The sequence below is a fragment of the Spermophilus citellus genome, assembly GCF_964194105.1.
Source record: "Spermophilus citellus genome assembly, chromosome: 18".
Classification (NCBI taxonomy): Eukaryota; Metazoa; Chordata; class Mammalia; order Rodentia; family Sciuridae; genus Spermophilus; species Spermophilus citellus.
Genome location: NC_138200.1, coordinates 51,509,681 through 51,529,781, shown reverse-complemented (window position 1 = coordinate 51,529,781; position 20,101 = coordinate 51,509,681). Strand labels below are relative to the sequence as shown.

General features: G+C 54.1%; 2 protein-coding genes across 4 annotated transcripts; both read left to right on the top strand.

Annotated features, from left to right (window-relative positions):
* Window positions 1-298: 298 nt before the first annotated feature.
* Window positions 299-3,676, top strand: RRAD (RRAD, Ras related glycolysis inhibitor and calcium channel regulator). Of its 2 annotated transcripts, none has more exons than XM_081275302.1 (5): window positions 299-523; window positions 729-1,120; window positions 1,794-1,867; window positions 2,000-2,204; window positions 3,021-3,676. In XM_081275302.1, the coding sequence occupies exons 2-5, from the start codon at window positions 751-753 to the stop codon at window positions 3,296-3,298; spliced, it is 927 nt and encodes a 308-aa protein (XP_081131428.1). In that variant the 5' UTR covers window positions 299-523; window positions 729-750; the 3' UTR covers window positions 3,299-3,676. The 2 variants fall into 2 exon arrangements, with proteins under 2 accessions (XP_081131428.1, XP_081131427.1); XM_081275301.1 differs by having other exon boundaries at window positions 369-531.
* A 4,036-nt stretch (window positions 3,677-7,712) lies between these two features.
* Window positions 7,713-15,695, top strand: CDH16 (cadherin 16; the record flags this gene model as incomplete). Of its 2 annotated transcripts, none has more annotated exons than XM_081274236.1 (17): window positions 7,713-7,769; window positions 8,040-8,123; window positions 8,234-8,389; window positions 8,462-8,600; window positions 8,937-9,095; window positions 9,755-9,951; window positions 10,562-10,684; window positions 10,866-11,016; window positions 11,251-11,478; window positions 11,564-11,640; window positions 11,712-11,900; window positions 12,019-12,260; window positions 12,776-12,909; window positions 13,770-14,006; window positions 14,134-14,241; window positions 14,526-14,642; window positions 15,437-15,695. In XM_081274236.1, the coding sequence occupies 17 exons, from the start codon at window positions 7,725-7,727 to the stop codon at window positions 15,532-15,534; spliced, it is 2,484 nt and encodes an 827-aa protein (XP_081130362.1). In that variant the 3' UTR covers window positions 15,535-15,695. The 2 variants fall into 2 exon arrangements, with proteins under 2 accessions (XP_081130362.1, XP_081130361.1); XM_081274235.1 differs by having other exon boundaries at window positions 7,725-7,769; window positions 12,776-12,908; window positions 13,886-14,006.
* Window positions 15,696-20,101: the final 4,406 nt, after the last annotated feature.

Sequence of the window (20,101 nt, the reverse complement as noted above, 5' to 3'; positions counted from 1 at the left end):
CTGTCCAGTCCACAACTAGTCTACTTGCTTGGGCAACAGGCCAGGACTAGGAGAGGGAAGGGAGAATTCACTCTTAAAGGGCCAGACCTAATTCTTCCCCAGAGGGGAGCTACTGCTTGACTGGTCCAGTTTACCGCTGCCTGCCTCCCTCTCACACCCCCCAATCGCTTCCTCTCCTTCCTCCTCCCACCTCTCACACAACCTGCCCCGCCCCTGATGAGTGGGAGTGTGTGTGTGTGTTGGGGTGGGGGTGAGGTCCCAGGGGGAGGGTGGGGGATTCCCGGGGCGGAACACGTCAGCCCCCGCAGCAGCCGTGGACAGGGGCGGAGGGGGCGGGCGGGGGCTTAAATAGGCGGCTCCGGAGCCCAGACCAGCAGGAGCTGAAGAGAGCAGAGGCAGCAGAGGCTGCGGCATCAGCAAGGGTCCGAGTGGCTGAACCCTGGTCTGCGAGTGGATTGAATCTTAGACTCAGCGGGCTGTATCTGCATTGGAGCCCCGATCCTGGTCCTGACCCTGTCTGTGTGTGAGTGGGTGAGTGCCCTGGCAGAGCGGGGTGGGCCGCACCGTCTGGGTTGGGGATGGATAGGCCAGGCCCGGCGGGATCACAGGTTAGGACTCAAGGACCCTAGTGCCTGGGAGTAGGTGGCGGCAGATCTGAGCATCTTGCCTGACTCCGCATCCCGCCTTCCCTGCGGCTTACACTGATATCCCGGTTCCCGGTCCCCCAGACCCCAGACGGCGTTGGACGCGATGACTCTGAACGGCGGTGGCAACGGAGCTGGCGGGAGCCGCGGTGGGGTCCGGGAGCGCGAGCGCCGTCGGGGCAGCACCCCCTGGGGCCCGGCGCCTCCGCTTCACCGCCGTAGCATGCCAGTGGATGAGCGAGACCTGCAGGCGGCGCTGTCTCCTGGCGCCCTGGTAGCTGCTGCGACTGGAACCGGGCCCCAGGATTGGAGGCTGGACTGGCCAGAGGGCTCTTCCAACTCGCTCAGCTCAGGGGGCAGCAGTTCAGACGACAGCGTTTACAAGGTGCTGCTGCTAGGGGCTCCAGGCGTGGGCAAGAGTGCTCTGGCGCGTATCTTCGGTGGTGTAGAGGACGGGCCTGAAGCAGAGTCTGCAGGTGAGGTGATGCTACTGTTCGGGGAGGGGAGATTCCCCCTGGTGCGGGAATGGGATGGGGCTGGGGGGCTGTGAGGCTGGAGACCTGGACTAGAAACAGTAAATACCATGGACTTCTAAAGGCAGTTTCAAAATCAGCCCTACCTATTTCAGAGTCTACTTTCCTATTTCAAGATGCAGAGACTTAAGGGAGAAAGGACTCCACCCCCATCCCCACCCCACATGTCAGACCTTGGTAGGAAAGAAATGCCCAAAATAGAAGACCCAGGGCTTGGATGTGACTACTGTGTGGGGCAGGACATCCCTCCCTGCCAAGGCTGGCAGGAACACAAGCAGAGAGAGTTCTAGGAGAAGAGCCCTGGATGGCCAAGGCTGGCCCCCAGGGGTATGACAGTCACTATTCTACAGGCACTGTGATCAGAGCTACCATGGGGCCAGACAGCAGGAGGGCAGGGAGCACTCAAGACTTTACTAGCCTAGAGGGCTGTAGATGGAGGTCAGGCACACCATGCTGTCTATCCCCCAGCTCCTAGCTCTTATTTTTGTTGCTCATAGTGGAGAGGAGGGTTAGAGGGTTCTGGGGAAGAGAGGGGAGGATGTGGCCACTACAAGAAACAAGGAAATGGGGGCTTTTGACAGCCAACAAGTAACCTGGCTACTTGTCTCCTGCCTAGGGCACACTTATGATCGCTCCATCATGGTAGATGGAGAAGAGGCATCACTCATGGTCTATGACATTTGGGAGCAGGTAAGATTTAGACTGGAACCCCGTGGCAGGAGTGGGAAGTTGAGCTGGGGGTAGGGTCCTGCTGGAAGTGACAGGTTCACGTCAGGGGCATGAAGACTGTTGGGTTGATGTGTGTGGGTGTGTGTTCTTTAGGATGGTGGCTGCTGGCTGCCTGGCCACTGCATGGCCATGGGGGATGCATATGTCATCGTGTACTCAATAACTGATAAGGGCAGCTTTGAGAAGGCCTCAGAACTTCGGGTCCAGCTGCGACGGGCACGACAGACAGACGATGTGCCCATCATCCTTGTGGGCAACAAGAGTGACCTGGTGCGCTCTCGTGAGGTCTCCGTGGATGGTAAGCAGGCAGAGGGTCAGGAAAGGGAGGGAGATCCTGGCTGGGCTGTGGTCCAGTTAATCTTGGCTCAGCTTGAATCCCTGGGGGTCATCAGTGGCTAAAAATATTCAGGAAGACAACTTAGGGGAAAGGAAGGGAGAGAGAGTTGTTGCCTCCACTGCCCTCCACAGGGCTCCCAATGGCTCAAGAGGCCTGGGAAAAGAGTCACATCTGCTAGGGGAAGTAAGGCACCATGGGGCCCTACTCTCCTGCCCCACTGACCCTGACCTGACAGGGAGTGATCAGGTAGAAGAGAGTTCAGGGAACCAGACCAGAAGGTAAGAGTCTGGTTGCAGGCTGAGACCAATCTCAGAGTAAGCTTGGCCCTTCCTTCTCAGTCTCAGCATCCTCCTCTGTGGCATCTATCACTGAGTCCCAGAGAGGAACCCAGCAGTGACTTGCACCACCCTCCAAGTCTACCACCCAAGTCTACTGGGTCATTCATCATAATATGACATCAAAGCTGTCCAAAATAGTTCTTATTTTCTTGGTTGACTGCTGCAGTACTTCCCTTTAAACATCAGACTTCAAATAAATGAATGAATGAATTTTCTTTTGTGAGCTACCATTTTGGGGGCTCCTTAAACGTAGGCACATCCTGCCTGTGGGGTAACCCTGCAGTGCCCTGGACCCTCAGAACAGGAGTTCTAAGGAAGACCCAGGCCTCCCCTTTCCCTTACCTGGGAATTCTTGTGTGGTAGCTGCCAGGGGTGGTCAGAGTTTGAATGCCGTTCCCTACCCTTTGTTTACTGGTACATGCTTATCCCCACCACCTAGAGGGCCGGGCCTGCGCTGTGGTTTTTGACTGCAAGTTCATCGAGACATCAGCAGCACTACACCACAATGTCCAGGCACTGTTTGAGGGTGTTGTGCGCCAGATACGCCTGCGCAGGGACAGCAAAGAGGCCAATGCACGACGGCAAGCTGGAACCCGGCGGCGGGAGAGCCTTGGCAAGAAGGCAAAACGCTTCCTGGGCCGCATTGTAGCACGCAACAGCCGCAAGATGGCCTTTCGTGCCAAGTCCAAGTCCTGCCATGACCTCTCAGTTCTCTGAGACCCTGAAGGCTCTCACTGAGGTGGGCAGATGGATGGGTTGGTGGGCTGGCCCAGCCAACCGCCACTGGTACCTCAGGGCTAGCTCACTTTCGACACCCTGTGGAGCTGCCAGCTGGGCATCCACCATGGGTCATGGACAGAAGGACCGTGCTGCCTCGGGAGGCAGTTCCCAGTGGCTGGTGAGGGCTGGGCCCACAGATGTGTATGTGCAGGCCCACGTATATACCAAGCAGCAACCTGAGCCCAGCCAGACCTGTGTGAGGGGACAGGACCCTGCCTTTCTTCTTTGTGCGTGCCTTGGAAGGAGGCTGTTCAGTGCAGTTGCTATTGTTTACATGGAGATTTTTGTAATAAAGACTTATTTCCTGACATGTCAGGGCTGTGAACTGTGTTTCCTCCTATCTGGGGGCTTCAGGAGCAGGAAGGTATCTGAAGTTGAGAGATAGGAACTTCTTGCCCTACTCTGGTATGTGGCCTTGATGGTTCTCATGTTTGGGCCTGCATATAGCCAGATGGACTGAGGAAGCAGGTCCGGGCAAGGCAAGGTTGGGAATGTCCAAGGAGCAGGAGGAGACACAAACCCCTCCCAGCCTCTGTTGTCCAGATCCATCTCTGCACTGGGGCCTGGCATTGCCTGGCTGATTGTGGGTCTTATCACCCCACTATATATAAAAGGAAACATTGCCTGAGAGAACACGCCTTCCCCTGGGTTTCACTGCCTGACAAGAACCCTGGGTCTGGCTCTACACCAGGTATTTCTACCCTGTTCCCTCCTGAGGTGCTGGGAATCAACTGAGCTGCAGATGGAGGGAGGGAAACTTCAGTGACTTGGGTGGCAGAAGGGTGGATGGTTTGTAAGAGTAGGAATGAGGAACGTGTACCTGAGCATTCTTGGCTCCAGGTGGCTCCTTCATCTCCTATGCTGAGGTTGGGTTACTGAGGGGGCTCACATAATTCTTTCTTAAAATTCTTTCTGGCTGGGCATTGGCTAATTTGATTTTGGTAAAAACAGCTCCCTGGAGCCCTGGCTGCCTGGAATGCAAGAGCATGCTCCCTGCCCACCCACAGTACTGGGGACTGAACACAGGTCCTTGTACATGCTGGGAAAGTAAGTGCTCTCCCACTGAGCTACATCCCCAGATCATACATTCTTGGAAGAATGTGAGACTGTGACTCCCTCATCCTCAACACAGGCGCTTGTGCAGGAGTTTGACTATAATCATCCCCCATTATCTATAGTTTCACTTTCTGTAGTTTTAGTCACCCTTCATTGACTACAGTCTGAAAATATTAAATGGAAAATTCCAGAAATAAACAGCTCCTACGTTTTAAATTGCTTGATATTCTAAGTAGCATGATGAAATCTTAAGCCATGCAGTTCTGTACAACTCAGGATATGAAACATTCTTTGTCCAGAGGATACACACTGTGTGTGCTACCCACCTGTTAGTCTCTTAGGGCATCTCGGTTATCATATCAATTATCTTGGTATATCACAGTGCTAGTCATAAAGTAATCTTTAGTTGACTTATTTATGGCCCCTAAAACACAAGAGTAGTGATACTGGTAATTCAGACATGCCAAAGAAAGGCTGTAAAGTGCTTCCTTTAAGAAAAGGAGAAAGTTTATTATAGGTTTATATAGGCAAAAATGTAGTGTTCGTGACTAAATATGTGTGTGTGTGTGTGTATACACACACACACATATCTCATATCCATATATATGTATATGTATACATCATATATATTCACATATATGGGAGGAGAATGTGTGTGTGGGAAGGATACTGTCCTGTCTCAGGCATCCACTAGAGGGTCTTGGAATATATCCCCCATGGACAGAAGACTACTGGGCATGGTTTCAGGAATGAGCATTTGCATTTGATAATGGATATAAAGTGACTAAATGGGGACTGGTATACAAATCTCCTCATCTCCAAAACCTGGAGACAGTCTGGGACAAGGTGAGGGACACCTTCTAAGAAGGGTCTGGGACATGATCCATGTATTTCCCATTTCTACATTAGTTCCATTTATTCATTTCACTGACCCATGGAAGCTCCCAAGACCTGGTTAGAACCCCAATTACAACTTGTTCCATGGTAAAAGGAGGTTTGAAGCTGGTCCAGTGTGTGTGTGGTGTGTTCGTGTGTGTGTGTGGGGGGGGGGTCTCCACTGAGTCTCACCCACATGCCCCTAAGACAATATTCAACTATTCAAAACTGCTGCTGGTGTCTGTGCCTGCTGCCAATATACTTTGAGGTATGGGAAGGGCATGGTTTTCTCAGAGCAGATGAGGGTCCCCAGCCCTGAAGAGGAATCCTGGCTCTGCTATTTATTGGCTGTGTGACCCAGAGTACTAAGAACCACTTCGCTTCTCTGTGCCCCAGTGTGTGGTTTGAAGACAGTGTCCCCTTCAGAATGGAGTGGGTAGAATAGTGTGTGCTCAGAGAGGTGCTGGGCATAGTGGGAGCTCAACATCTGTGAGACCCTTTCAACATTCCCACACATCACTGACCCAGACTGGGTGCCCAAGTGACTGAGAGGCAGGCACTCAGCTTGTGGCAAGACTGGGGGCAGCTGACAGGCCCTAGCCTAGCTGCCAGCCTAAGAGAGTCTAACCAGATATGCAGTGAGAAGGCCTCAGGGGAAACCATGGGAAACTCCAAGGACAGGGAGAGACAGGAGACCAGGATATCCCCCCCTTCCCCCTCATCTCAGACTCCCAGGCCCCAGAAGCTTCTCCTGGATCTGCTTGGCAGCACTCACTTGGGGAAGGGCTCTGGTCAGCCTTGAAGTTTCTCAGGGTCACCTGAGTTGGCTCAGTCTTCTCTTTCCTTCTCAGAGGCATAAGACAGTTCATTGTCCCAACTCTATCAGCAATCAGGGGCCAATTCGAGGATATGGGGACACTCAAGGGAGCTCACAGCTGTTGTCTCACCCATTAGTCCTACCGGTGAACCACCTAGAATCCTTAATGCCCACTTCAGGTCATGCATTGCTCATCGGCCCTCAGGTCCAGTCCTTGTCTTAGTTTCACAAACCAGTTGGGAGCTGCCAGGCATAGTGAGGGTCAGGTTGTGACTGGAAATTTGAACCCTGCTTTGGGGGGGCTCCGAGTCTAATGAATGGACGACAAGCTGGTGTCCTCTACACGTTGATAGAGAAAGTTTATGGTGTGGGGTGGGGTCATTCCCAGAGGAGGCTCCTGAACCAGCCTCTGAGCACTGGGGGCTTTCCTGGTAAAGGGACCATTTGCCCTGAGAACTGAAGCATGGTACTTACCACATAGATGAAGCAGTGGGAAGAGCATTCCAAGGAAAATGAACAGAGTGTGCAAAGGTGCAGCTGCAGGTGCCGGCACACAGGGGAGAAGTGGGACCCAGTCTGAAGCCATGGAAAAAGTAGTGTCCAAGCCCAGAAGGCCAAGGAGTGTCTACTGAGCTGTGTCGGAGAAGGGGAGGGCCAGGCCATGGTTTGCCCACCTCCTGGGGCTGGCAGTCACGGATGCTGAGCAGCAACCAGCTTTCCAATGTCAATGAGTAACTTGGGGGCTAGGCCAGGCCAGGCCAGCTGCTATGGGCCTTGTGGCATTTTCCACTCCTGAGCAAGCAAGGCTGGCCCGCCTACCTGTTCAAGTGCCCGCCTTGTCCTACTGGACCCAGCCCAGCCTGCCCAGAGCTCCCTGCAGAAGGAGCCCTCTTACCTGGCAGCTGGACCAAGGGTAAGGGAATGGTTGTGGGAGGGAGTGGGAAAGTGGGGTCTGGGGGCACCACCCTTTCTTTCTGTTGTCCTTTGGGGAAGAATTTCCAGGGATCCATCTTGGAGTGGTTGTGGATGCTCTATGTGCTTAGCTATAGGCCAAGTGTTGGAAAATGCCCAGATGAGGGCAGAGCTCTTACCCTGGGGGTACTCCATGTCTGGAGTGTGGCAGTGGGAAGCAGGACAGTCCCTGAGACCCCAAGCCATGAATCCTTGTTCCAGGAGGAATGTTCTTGTGGTCAAGTCCTCTATGACCTTGGCCAGGCCCTGACCTTCAGACCTTGCCTGCAACATGAGGCAACTACAGGAAGTGACCTCACACAGTCTTTCCATCTAAAACTTTTGTGATTTGTTGTGTGTCTGGGGATGCGGGGCTGCTGGAAAAATCACTGCATTGGGATCTACCAGCTGGGGAGGTGAGGGCTTGAGAGAGACAAAGGTCTGGAGGGATCCTTGTGGGAACAAGAGCCAAGAGGGTCTGGGGTCTTGCCAGGGCTTGCTGGGGAGCTAGACACCTCCCTGCAGGCAACAGTGAGCCACAGGGAAGGAAGAGGAGGCTAGTCCATAGTGAGGTTCCTCTAGTCGTGTGAATGGGATAGAACCTCCCTTCCCACTCATCTGGGCCAGATTCTCACTGCCATGTCCCTCAGGCCCATCCTGACCATGGTCCCTGCCTGGCTGTGGCTCCTTTGCCTCTGCGTCACCCAGGTGAGTTGGGTCCTGCCCGCTCCTTCAGGCCCTGGTCTTGGGGGTTGGCACCCTTTTCCCTCAACTCCATCTGGACCAATTTACTCACCATAGGGGGGGCTCAGAGCTGGGAGTGTGAGGCTGATGTGGGGTCCGGAGGTCAAAAGCCAGAAGGTAGATGGGCTGAGGTAAAGCCAGGTCCAGAGAAGGGGCAGAAATTCCTCTTCCCATCACATCCCAGCACCTTTGTAGGAAGATAGACCATGGGTCAAGGTGAGCATTCACTCACAGGTTTTCCCTGAGGCCCAGCCTGCAGAACTGCATGTGGAAGTCCCTGAAAACTATGGTGGAAATTTCCCTTTGTACCTTATCAAGGTGAGCTTGAGAGCTGGTAAGTGCCAGCTCAGTGTCCCCACATGTAAAGTAAGTGAAGGGGTACTCTTCAGGGGCCTGGCCTCCACTTCCTTTGGTTCCATTCTTACCAGCTGCCACTGCCCCGTGAGAAGGCTGAAGGTCGGGTTGTACTGTCAGGGGACTTAGACATGGCAGCTGAGGACCCCTTTGCTGTGGACCCAGATTCTGGCTTCCTGATGGTGACCAGGGCCCTGGACAGAGAAGAACAGGCAGAATATCAGCTTCAGGTATGGTTGGCAAGGAGGTATAGGGGAGAGTAGGCAGGGCGAGGCCAGGTACTCACTACTTTTCTTTGCCAGGTCACCCTGGAGACTGAGGATGGACATGTCTTGTGGGGTCCGCAGCATGTGATTGTGCATGTGAAGGATGAGAATGACCAGGTGCCCCAATTCTCCCAGGCCGTCTACAGAACTCAACTGAGTCAGGGTACCAGGCCTGGTGAGTGATGAAGGAAGACAAGTTGTAGCAGTCAGGTGAACACTTAACGGACCAGCCAAGAGTAAAAAGACGATCAGTATAGGGACCAGGACAGCCAGGGTCTAAGCTTCTCCCCCATCTCTGTCCCATCCTGCACCCTTCCCACCTTACTGTGGGTCATGTCTATTCTTGGCTTCAGTTTTCTCATCTGTGAAGTGGGATGAAAAGCTATGTCTCACCCCCACAATCCTGATAGAAGGATGGATATAGAAGGAAGAACCAGGGAGAGAGAGGGGAGGCACAGGAGACTCCCCACCCCCACCATCTCTTACAGTGTATCTTCTCCCCACCCACCAGGTGTCCCCTTCCTCTTCCTTGAGGCTTCAGATGGGGATGCACCAGGAACAGCGAACTCAGATCTTCGATTCCGGATCCTGAACCAGGCTCCAGCCCAGCCTTCGCCAGACATGTTCCAGTTGGAGCCTCAACTAGGGGCTCTGGCTCTCAGTCCTGAGGGTGAGCCTGAGGAGAGTCAGGGAAACTGAAGAAGAGGGGCTCTGAGCTGCAAATGAGTTGGAGCTGGAGATGAAGGGGGAGAAAAGGATGGAGAGCAAGGCAGGGGTCATGCCTGGCTGTGCATGGAGAGCTAGGAAACAGGGTGGTGTGCCTCTACCCCACGCCCAGGAAACCAGGTAGAAATGGCTCAAAGGGGCTGTGGTCTAGGAACCTCCGAGCTGAAGGCAGAAGAGACCTTGACAGGGAGTTCAGACTAGAAGCACTGCTTGAGGATGAAAAAAAAGTGAATCATACCTCAACCCAGCCAGTCACCCCTTCACACATTTACCCTGACACCACCCATAGAGCCCTCTGTCCAACGCTCACATATCCACATACTCTTCCATGCACTCACCCAAATCCCTATCTACCACATCTCCATCTTGGCTATCCATCTACCCCTCACATCACTGTGTGAGTAGATATGGAAATGACATTGCAAACTATCAAATCTTAGTTGGAATCTCATGATGGTGTTAAACACTCCTCTCATCCTTTGGGCAAGAGAGTGTTCTGAACCTCTGCCACTGGATTGGCTTTGTGTTTGGTATCTGCTGAGAAGGTTACTCTGGTTCTTGCTCCCTGGCCTCATGCTTGGATAACCATCCTATCCCTTCTAGGGAACACCAGTCTAGACCATGCCCTGGAGGGGCCCTACCAGCTGTTGGTACAGGTCAAGGACATGGGTGACCAAGCCTCAGGCCACCAGGCCACAGCCACCATAGAGATCTCCATAGTAGAGAACACCTGGGTGCCCCTAGGACCTATATACCTGGCAGAGAATCTTGAAGTCCTATACCCACACTACATTGCCCAGGTAAGTAAGTGGTTTTCAGTGGCCAAAGCAATCCTAGATGGTGCGGTTGAACCTGAGGCTCATGAACTGTTGGAAGGTATGTCTGGGAACCAACTTGACCCCCACTCCTCCTTCCACTCTTCCCATTACTTCTCACTGTAGAGGAGGGTATATAAGGCTTTGGGACCAATCCCATAGTCCCTAACCTGCCATCCTCTGGCAGGTGTAGCTCTGTGTTCTGACCTCTCCAGCTTGCCCAAGGCTTTCTTGTGGAGAACAGCTGCTACCTCTTGCTGCCATGGGGATTGTCACCCAGGACAGGAATGTCTCAGGCCTTCTCTAGGAATGTCCTTGGGTCAGGCCCAGCTTGAAAGGACAGAAAAGAAAGTAACCTGGTTATTAGGGCACTGTGGGACAGGGCCAGGCTTGAATCAAGGCAAAGTCACAATGACAAGTGCCCCCTACAGGGGAATCTACCTGGCCTCAAGACTTAGGGAGGAGAGAAATTTGCCTAAAGTCACATGGTAATTGGGTCAGGTCCCTTGCTTGGGTATCTCTGTGGGACACAAGTGCTGACACTGAACATTCCTGTGCTTGGCATGGGTGTCTTCACTCTGTACCCTCCTCTCAGGCACGTTGGAGTGGAGGGGATGTGCGCTATCACCTGGAGAGCCAGCCCCCTGGGCCCTTCAAAGTGGACACAGAGGGGAAACTCTACGTGACCAGGGAGCTGGACCGAGAGGCCCAGGCTGAGGTGAGGTGAGAGGGAAGCCAGGGAGGTAGGCGGGAGGGTGCTTAGTCACTGGTTGGCTTTTGGGGATGTCACATCCCCCACAGAGGGAGTGGAGGAGAGCCCAGGAGAGCTGGAGCTGGCCACCAGAAGGGATTGGAACCATCCTTGGCCCTGACCTGAAGCCTCCCACTGCCCACTGCAGTTTGTGCTCCAGGTGCGGGCTCAGAATTCCCGTGGTGAGGACTACACGGCGCCTCTGGAGTTACACGTGGTGGTGATGGATGAAAACGACAACGGACCTGTCTGCCTCCCACATGGGCCCTCAGTCAGCATCCCCGAACTCAGCCCCCCAGGTGTGCTGTGGGTCTGGGCAGGGGTGAGGGAAAGGTGCAGTCTCTGAGAACCATCCCCTTGTGCTTCTCTGGGGTAAGGGACTCTAGCTTCAGGCCCCTATATTAATGTCCCTCTCCAATACTCCTCCGCACACAAGCTCAAGTTAAGTTCAGCACAAAAAAGAAGCATGGAGTGGGAGGCTTAGGGCCTCCAGTCTGGGCCGTGGTCCCACCCAGGTGTGGCCTGTCTTGTAGGCACTGAAGTGACTAGGTTGTCGGCAGAGGACGCAGATGCCCCTGGCTCTCCCAATTCCTACGTTGTGTATCAGCTGCTCAGTCCTGAAGCTGTGGAGGGGGCTGAGGGGAGACTCTTTGAGCTGGATCCTACTTCAGGCTCTGTGACTCTGGGAACTGCTCCACTCCAAGCCGGCCAGAACATTCTGCTTCAGGTGCTAGCCACTGACCTAGCAGGAACAGAGGGTGGTAAGTGCCCTGATGGTGACCTGGGTCTCCTACCCACTCTGTTCCTACTGGAGTCTCACCAACACGAAGCTCGTTCCTGCCTCAGGCCTCAGCAGCACGTGTGAGATTGCAGTTACAATCACAGACATCAATGACCACGCCCCTGAGTTTACCGCCTCCCAGGTAAGTAAAAGCAGGAAGGAGACCTTGGGAAGGGTGCTGGTAGGGCTCACCACCCCTCGCCCTCTCTCCAGATTGGGCCTATAAGCCTCCCTGAGGATGTCGAGCCTGGGACTTTGGTAGCCACTCTCATGGCCACTGATGCTGACCTTGAGCCTGCCTTCCGCCTCATGGACTTTGCCATTGAAGCAGGAAACGTGGAAGGGATATTCGGCCTGGATTGGGAGCCAGACTCTGGTCATGTGCAACTCAGACTCCGAAAGGTAAGGGTCTGAGTAGATGTAAAAGGAGCGCATGTGCACATACACACAGGCACATGCACACACGCACAGGTGTGCCACGCTCCAGCCCACACAGCGACCTGGGCCTCTCTGGTTCCAGAACCTCAGCTATGAGGCAGCTCCCCATCACAAGGTAGTGGTGGTAGTGCGGAACGTGGAAGAACTGGTGGGCCCAGGCCCAGGCCCTGGATCCACAGCCACAGTGACGGTGCTGGTGGAGAGAGTGATACCACCCCCCAAGTTGGACCAGGAAAGCTACGAGGCCAGGATCCCAGTCAGCACCCCAGCTGGCTCGCTGCTGCTGACCATCCAGCCCTCAGACCCTAGGAGCAGAGCCCTCAGGTGAGCCAAAAACCCAGCCCTTACCTGGGCTGGATCTATCTTGCTCCCCAGGATGACTCCAGGGCCTCAGACGAGATTCACATTATCTATGGCCTAGAATAGTGATTGTGATTCCTGGGGGAATCAAGTCTGGATGGATTGGGCAGGGTATGGAGGCAGTGTTCAGACCCCATAGAAGCTCACCTGGAGGGGCTTCCTCCACGTTGCATCCAGGTAGAAGCACAGACAAAGCTTTCCCCAGGCTCTGATCCCATCCAGACCCCTATTGCAGTGTGCCCTGGACCTAGCTGAATTAGGTCCCCGGTTACTGTGGTAGACTTCCCCTACCCACAGTATCCATTGTTCAATTCCCTCAGCACCAGCAGGTCCTGAGCTGGGGAGAGAGCCTACTGTCTCCCTTGAATCACAGAGAGAATGTGAACTTGAGCACGTCACACTGTCCTGGGGATTTCTGGGCAAGACCTCATACATAGTCCCAGTGCCTCCTTACCTCTACCCTCTTCTCTGGGCCTCAGGTTCTCCCTGGTCAATGACTCAGAGGGCTGGCTATCCATCAAGGAATTCTCTGGGGAAGTGCACACGGCCAAGTCCCTGCATGGCGCCGGGCCTGGGGACTCATACACAGTGCTTGTGGAGGCCCAGGATGCAGGTATGGCCAGGCAATATGGGGGCCTCTGGGAGGTAGGCACTGGGACTACATATTGAAGTAACTCCATATGCAAATCTTACTAGCTCCATATGCAAACCTCAGACAGATAGACAGACAGGCAGGACTGAGCTTCCTCCTTGGGACCTTTATGGACAGCCACCAAGCCCCAGGCAGGAGAGAGGGACAAGGAGCTAAGTCCAGTGTCTCTTTCTGAGAATGGACCTACCCCCAGGTAGTAAGAGGGAGCCAGGTAGACCTGGTCTCTGCCTCCCCTCTTCCACCACCCTCTCGCTTCCCATTTGAGATCCCCCAACCCAGTCCCTTAACTTCTGGATGGCCTCTTAGGGTGTTGGCTTCAGGAACAAGCTCAGAACAGAGGTACTAGATTGGAGAGGTGGAAGGAGGTCCAGGGGCTGCCTTTAGAACAGAGGTGTTGGGAGATGAGCCAAATGGGACACTGCTGAGGCCAGGTGTGGAGGACTGTGAATGGAGCTTTTACAGGATGAACAGCTGGCCCTGGGGAGGGTAAGTCATAAGGCTCAGGGAAGACCAACAGGGGTGGGCTTTTCTATGGTGAGGGTGCTGCCATGTGGCTGGGTGCTGGCATCAGTAGCAGGGGTGGCAATGGGGGCAGGTTTGGCATTCAGAAAGGCACAGGTGGACAAATAGCTGCTCAGATAGTGAAGCAGTGAAGCTCATTGTGAGGAAGAGACTGCCATGGGGATGATGGTGGGAGGGAGAGAAGGAGTGGATGGAGTGGAGGCAGAGTGGCAGGGAAGCAGCAGGATGAAACTGATGGGTTATGTGGGGAGAGAGCAGCCCAGGGACTCTGGAGCTCAATCCTACCCCCAACCATGCAGATGAGCCAGGACTGAGTACCTCTGCCACCCTCGTGGTCCACTTCCTAAAGGCCCCTCCTGCCCCCACCCCGGCTCTGGCCCTTGTACCTGCTCAGCACCTCTGCACACCACGCCAGGACTATGGTGTACTCATCACCAGTGAGGACCCTGACCTGGCCAGTGGGCATGGTCCCTACAGCTTTGCCCTTGGTCCCAATCCCACGGTGCAGCGAGATTGGCGCCTCCAGCCTCTCAATGGTATGTGATGGGGGAAGACAGGGAGGGTCACTTGGAAGTGAGATGGGGGTGGCATCAGACCTAGGGGAAGTAGCCCCCAGTGAACCTGTCAAACTAATGACCCTGGTCACTTCCTGCAACCTGACAGGTTCCCATGCCTACCTCACCCTGGCCCTGCATTGGGTAGAGCCACGAGAACACATAGTCCCTGTGGTTGTCAGCTACAATGCCCGGATGTGGCAGCTCCTGGTTCGAGGTAAGGCTGGGGCTTAAGTTAGGGAGCCTGAGGGAGCATCAGGATGCAGGGGGAAGGGCTGGTACCCATCATGCGGGCTCACAAGGACAGCGTACACCTGTGCTCACTCGCATATTTGTGATTGAGCCCACATACCTGCATGCACCCAGGCACACACATTCACATACCCATGCATATGTGTGTGTGACAGGAACACAAGTCAGCCAGCTGACCATGCAGGAGTCTCTAAGCAGCCAAGAGAGCCCTCCTGCATTGCTCTCACCTTCCTCTACTCTGTCCCCCAGTGATTGTGTGTCGCTGCAATGTGGAGGGAGAGTGCATGCGCAAGGTGGGCCGCATGAAGGGCATGCCCACGAAGCTGTCGGCAGTTGGCATCCTTGTGGGCACCCTAGTAGCAATAGGTAATGGAGGATGGGCTCCTGCATGGGGGAGAGTGACGGTTGGTTGGGGCCACAACTTTCATATAAACAGTGCCCCTTGTCCCTATAATGACACTGGAAAAAAGAACCCCCAACACCCCTGCTCATTGTACTCATGCCCCTGGCATCATAGTCATCATAATCATTACTTATAACAGCATTTTCTATTATGTGATTTGTACACTGTGTCAGGCCCTATGATAAACACTTTACATGGATTGTCACATGGAATCCTCTCTTCACTCTGCGAGGTAGATCCTGGTATCTTCCTATTTTGCACATGAGGTCCCTGCAGATCAGAGAGATGAATAACTTGGCTGAAGTTACACGGCAGAGCCCAGGTCTTCCCAGACTAGTTCCTGCAGTTCAAACCATCCTCTCCATTCCCTGTATTTATTTAGCTCCTTAAAATTTTTTCCTTGCTGGCTTTCTTTGCTGGTTCTGGCAGAATGCTATGATGTGCCTTTCTCCTGGAGGAACACAGGAGCAACTTACTGACTCTCAGATGAACTCCAACCAAACTGTCCCCCAGAGAAGGGGACTTTGGTGGCTTGAGTGTTCCAGGGCTGCCTCAGTGCAGCAAGGGCCTGGTGAGGTACAAGGAGACCAAGTGGTCTGAATTGTCAGGCACTCAGGTCATACCAGTCCATCTTCTGGGATACTGTCTAGGAAACTTCTTCTCTATTAAAACCAATGCCAATAGCAATGGGTCCCTAGTAATGGAAAAGTCCCACAGCCCCTCCTGAGAGTTGATCCATCCCTCTTGGGCCCCTCAGGCTTCTTCCTCATCCTCATCTTCACCCACCTGGCCCTGGCGAGGAAGAAGGACCTGGATCAGCCAGCAGACAGTGTGCCCCTGAAGCCAGCCGTCTGAGGGACCCAGGAAGCTCCAGCTGGAAGTGTTGGCCTCTGACTCCATCTGAACCCACTGGGAAAGGTTCCAGTACCCAAGGTCCAGTGGAGATGAGGACAGAGTAAAAGCCCTTACACCCACCTGCGCCGAGGCACTGTTACCTGAGGCACAGTGTCCCCAGAGCCCGGACACTGACTTTAATGGGTTATCCATGGGAGTACTCCAAATGGCAGCTTGTTGTCCAATAATAAAGCCTCAGCGAGCGGGGCTGGGCTCTAAAGGATGGCCATGCCGTGTCTGAGTGTCCATAGGCATGTGTGCATGCACGTGTGGGTGTGAACACACCTATCCCTTCATGCCTTCCCCATCTCCTGCTGCACAGAATGGGTCTGGGGGCTTGAGGGACAAGACTGGGGTCCCTTGTAAGGAAGAAAATGGGGCATCATATGGGCTATTGGTGAAAATGGGGCCAAAGCAAGAAGGGTCACTAACCCTGGATGGGCTAACTGTGCAGGTGATGGTGAAGAGGACAGTGCTGGAGTGTGTCATTCTTGTATTTTCAGGACATCATTTTGGCTATGGCAGGACATGACCTTGGAGTCTGTGTCCTATGCTCGATATTCGAGAATACTTCTATCCCTGTGCATGAGTCACCTGCACCCAGAGGTGGGCAGAGGTCTCTCAGTCTCAGAAGGAGCTTATTAAGGAATCTCAATCTCTCTCTCTCTCTCTCTCGTAGATGGGCACTATAGCTGTATTTTATTTTATTTTTATATGGTGCTGAGGATCGAACCCAGTGCCTCACATGTGCTAGGTGAGTGCTCTGCCACTGAGCCACAGCCACAGCTCCTGTTCAGGAATCTTGAGGGCCCTGTAAGCAGGAACCAAAGAGGTGAGGTGATGGGTGCCCTTCTGCCCCAGTGCAGGCTCCAAGGCACTTCAGGTTTTTTCTAAGCAGACTGGTGAGCACACGGGGCCTCTGCAGAAACTCAGGGAAGGGGAGTCACTCAGATGGACGCCATTGCATTGGACAGGAACCCCTGTGGATCACCCTGGAGTTGCTACTGCCCCAGGTGAACTCTGCCTCTGGCCCAAGTTAAGCCATGGCCCTGGTGCTCTGCTAAACCCACACCTGCAGAGTGCCCTCTAATCCCTGCCCCTTGATCTACCCAGACACAAGCTGATTCCACATGTCCCCTTCCTGATAGTCTCTGGGGAGCCAGGGTGGGACTTGCCATCCCAGGCACCCTGAGCTGATGATGGTAAATCACGGGGAAGGAAGAAAAACAACCTTGGTGGGGCCCAGCCCTATTTTTAGGAGATAATCTCTCCATGGCTGGCAGATTCTGTGGGATGGGGGCCAAGGCTAGCCAAGAGAAATAGAGCAGCATTCTGGCTGGCCTGCAGGAGCCTGAAGATGTATGAAGAGACCACTCTATACTCAGGGACCATGCCACCCCACCATTGGAGGTTACACTGCCCACCCCAGCCCAAGCAAGGCTTTCCTGCTGCTCTCAGAGGATTGTCTGTTTGGCTCAGAAGTCTTCAGGGAAAAAAGTTCCTTGGAGGTTGCAGCTTATCTAATCTTCTCATCAACTTGCTAGGGTAGATTATTGTTCCCATTTGCAGTGGAGGATCTTGAAGGTCAAGGAGGTTAAGGGTTGTAGTCAGAGTCTTGGAACCAGATCACAATGCAAAACTGTGTGGCCAAGGTCCATATTACCTCTCTAGAAGTATCCACAGCCTTCAGCTGGTCTCTGCTTCCACAGATCCCCTAGAAGACCCTTATAGAACACCCTGGCAGCTTCTTCAGGTAAAGGTAGAAATTTGGATCACAAAAAGATGGAAGGACCATCCCAGTTTCATCCAACCAGTGAGATTTGGCACCTGAGCTAGAACCTCCCTGCTCTCTGGGTCTTTGTTCTGGATGCATGGGTAGGTGGCTGGATGAGTGAGTCAGGTGGGTGGGTGAGTAATAGTTGCATGGGTAGGTAGCTGGGTGGGTGGATAGGTTAGTGGGGAGGTGGGTTGATGAGGAGGTGGATGGAGAGCCAACAAAGGAAAGGGTAGATAACCGGATGCCAGGGCAAATTGAAGCGTCTGCCCCAGTTTGAAGGTTTCTTCCTTTAGCCTGCAGACCCTAGGCCACTCCCTGTTTGCATCAGTGCTAGGGCCAAGGCTCAATTTCCCTGAGCACCTGTGGGCATACATTTCTCAGCCTCATTCTAAAGAGGAAGGTGAGGGTCAACAAGAGAGAGAAACACTTTAGCAACAGAGCAGTATGTGTTTGTAGGGATTCACACTAGTGAGGTGGGCCTCACGCTGTAGGCAGAACTTAAATCCTAACAGAGCAAGGTGGAGTACCAAGAGGCACCCTCTGGGTAGAACAGCGTGCAAATCTGTGCCCCATTTCATCCTTGCTTGTGTTCCTAGGTAAATCACTTTAGTTCTCCAAGTCTCAGTTTACCTCTTGGTAAAATGGGCCTCAATTCATGGGGCTGTTTTGAGAACTGCATGATAAAAATTCTTGCAAAATGTGTTTAGCAGAGTCCAGGAACGCTGCAGGAGCTTAACAAATGTGGCTTTCTCTAGTTCAAAATTCCTGCATCTCCACACTCCCTAGAGGCCCCATAAGGTCCAGGCTTTGGGGAGGGAATATGGAGAAGGGTCCCTGCTCCAGCCCCAGCTGGCCTTGCTGGGCGACCCAAGACACTGCTTCCTGCCTGGGCTCCTTTCCAGACCCTAGGCTTTCTCTGGCTCTGTTGCTAAGGGGTCTCACGCATCTCTGACTGGGCTGGAGCTGGAGGGGTGGAGGGATCAGCCCCAGAGTGGGGCTCATGCTCTCCTTCTCCCAGGCCCCTTCCAGAAGCACAAGGCCAGATCAAAGAGACCCAGCACTGAGGACCAGGAGGCGTACTGGGAAAGAATGTAAACATGAGGATATTTTTAAACTTTTTCCAGCCCCAGTGATAGAGCTCTTGAAGCAAGAGGCCTGGAGGTCAGTCCAGCCCTCACCTCCAAAGAATGAAACAGTCTGGGGACCCCAAAGACCCCCCCACCCACACCTATATCCACCAAAGGATTCTAGTTTGGGCCTCAGGGCAGAAATTCTTCCTGAGATCTCACCTCCAGGTGTCCTGCTGCTGTAGGATAACATGTTTCCTACTGAGAAGACCTCAGAGGTGTGGAAGGATTCAAGGGTGCAGGCATGGTGGGAGCCCACCTGGAAAGCTAGTTGGGGGACTCAATTTGGGAGACTCCCTCGGCAGCCTTTCACTCTATCAGGCATGAGTGTGCACATGTGTGTTCCCGTGAGTGTGTAAGTGTGCGCAGCAGTTTCGCCTGTGTGCTGTTGGAACATGAGCTTGCATCCCTCCACCTCTTTCCCTAGCAACCCTGACCTCCTTCCCAGGGCCCTGTAGGTGGAGAGAAAAGAGGCAGCAGTGAGGGCCAAGGGAAAGAGTCACCTGAGATCAGGGGCAGATGGGGAGGGCAAGGGGGCTGGGGCGAGGGCAGGGAGGGGGCCTGGGTCCCCTGTTCATGATGTGAGTCAGTCTGTGAGAACTGCAGGGGCCACTGATGTGGGGACCAGGGAACTTGACTCCCTGAATCATGCCCAGGTGTTTGCAGTGACTCAGGAACATGAAGAGAAGGCTCCCTGGATCTCTCCACTTCCGGTGTCACAGTGATGCTCACCAGGGGTTCCATGACAACAACCTCTTCCCTGAGTGACGTGGCAACCCTCTCACAGTCACAGCTGTGTCACAAAGAGACTGGTGCAGGGAAATCAGCCATGATATGACCCTTTCCACTGTGCTCATATCATGGAGACCCCTACGCATGGGACATGGGGGCCCTCACCCTATCCATATGCCCACTGACCAGCCCTCTCAGGGCCATGAAGAAGCCAGGCAAGGGTGCTGTTGCCAGAAGAGTGAGAGCCCCATCTCCCGGAGAGCCTTAGCTGGCTCTTTCCCTTGCTTCAGTGAGCTGCTTCCCCTGCTTAGGGGCTCAGAGGGGGACTGCACCGAGCTCCAGGTCACACAGCTCCTCAGTGGAGGTCAGGGTGCAGTCCCCTGGCCAAGATCCAGAAGGCTACAGCGTTGTCTACCCCAGATCCCCTGCTGCCCTGCAGGGCTGAGGCTTGCCCTTGACCATACAGTGTGGGAGCACTTCCAGCCCAGGAGGACAATGGGAGCTCGGCAGGACTGGGCAGGGAGACCCAGAGACCTGTCCTCCATCTGAGGGCCAAAACTGCCCTCCTGAAGGCATTGTTGTGTTGTCCCAAATTGTGGTGTCCCTGTGTGTGCCCCGCCCCAGAGCTGTTGCTATTCTTACTCACTTGGTGGTGGCAGTAGGGTCAGAGATAGTGGCAGGGTGGGAAGGAGTCATGAGCACCAGCTCCTTATCTGACACATTCCCTGGAAACTTGGCAGGGGCTGCCAGCCTCTGGGGGCCTGGGCAGGGTGGGGGTGAGGTGGTCACAGGGCTGGGGTGAGGGCTGGGCTCACTGCAGTTGAGGCCCTGCTCCAGCTGTCTCTGCTACAGCCCGGCGAGGTCTGGTCAGAACTGGTCTGGGGATTCTAAT

Excerpts from the sequence above, each read along its gene's own strand:
- RRAD (XM_081275302.1), top strand. The coding sequence starts at position 751 with ATGACTCTGAACGGCGGTGGCAACGGAGCTGGCGGGAGCCGCGGTGGG. Across the intron at positions 1,868-1,999 it reads TCTATGACATTTGGGAGCAG|GATGGTGGCTGCTGGCTGCC; the intron begins GTAAGATTTAGA and ends TGTGTTCTTTAG. Across the intron at positions 2,205-3,020 it reads TCGTGAGGTCTCCGTGGATG|AGGGCCGGGCCTGCGCTGTG; the intron begins GTAAGCAGGCAG and ends CCCACCACCTAG.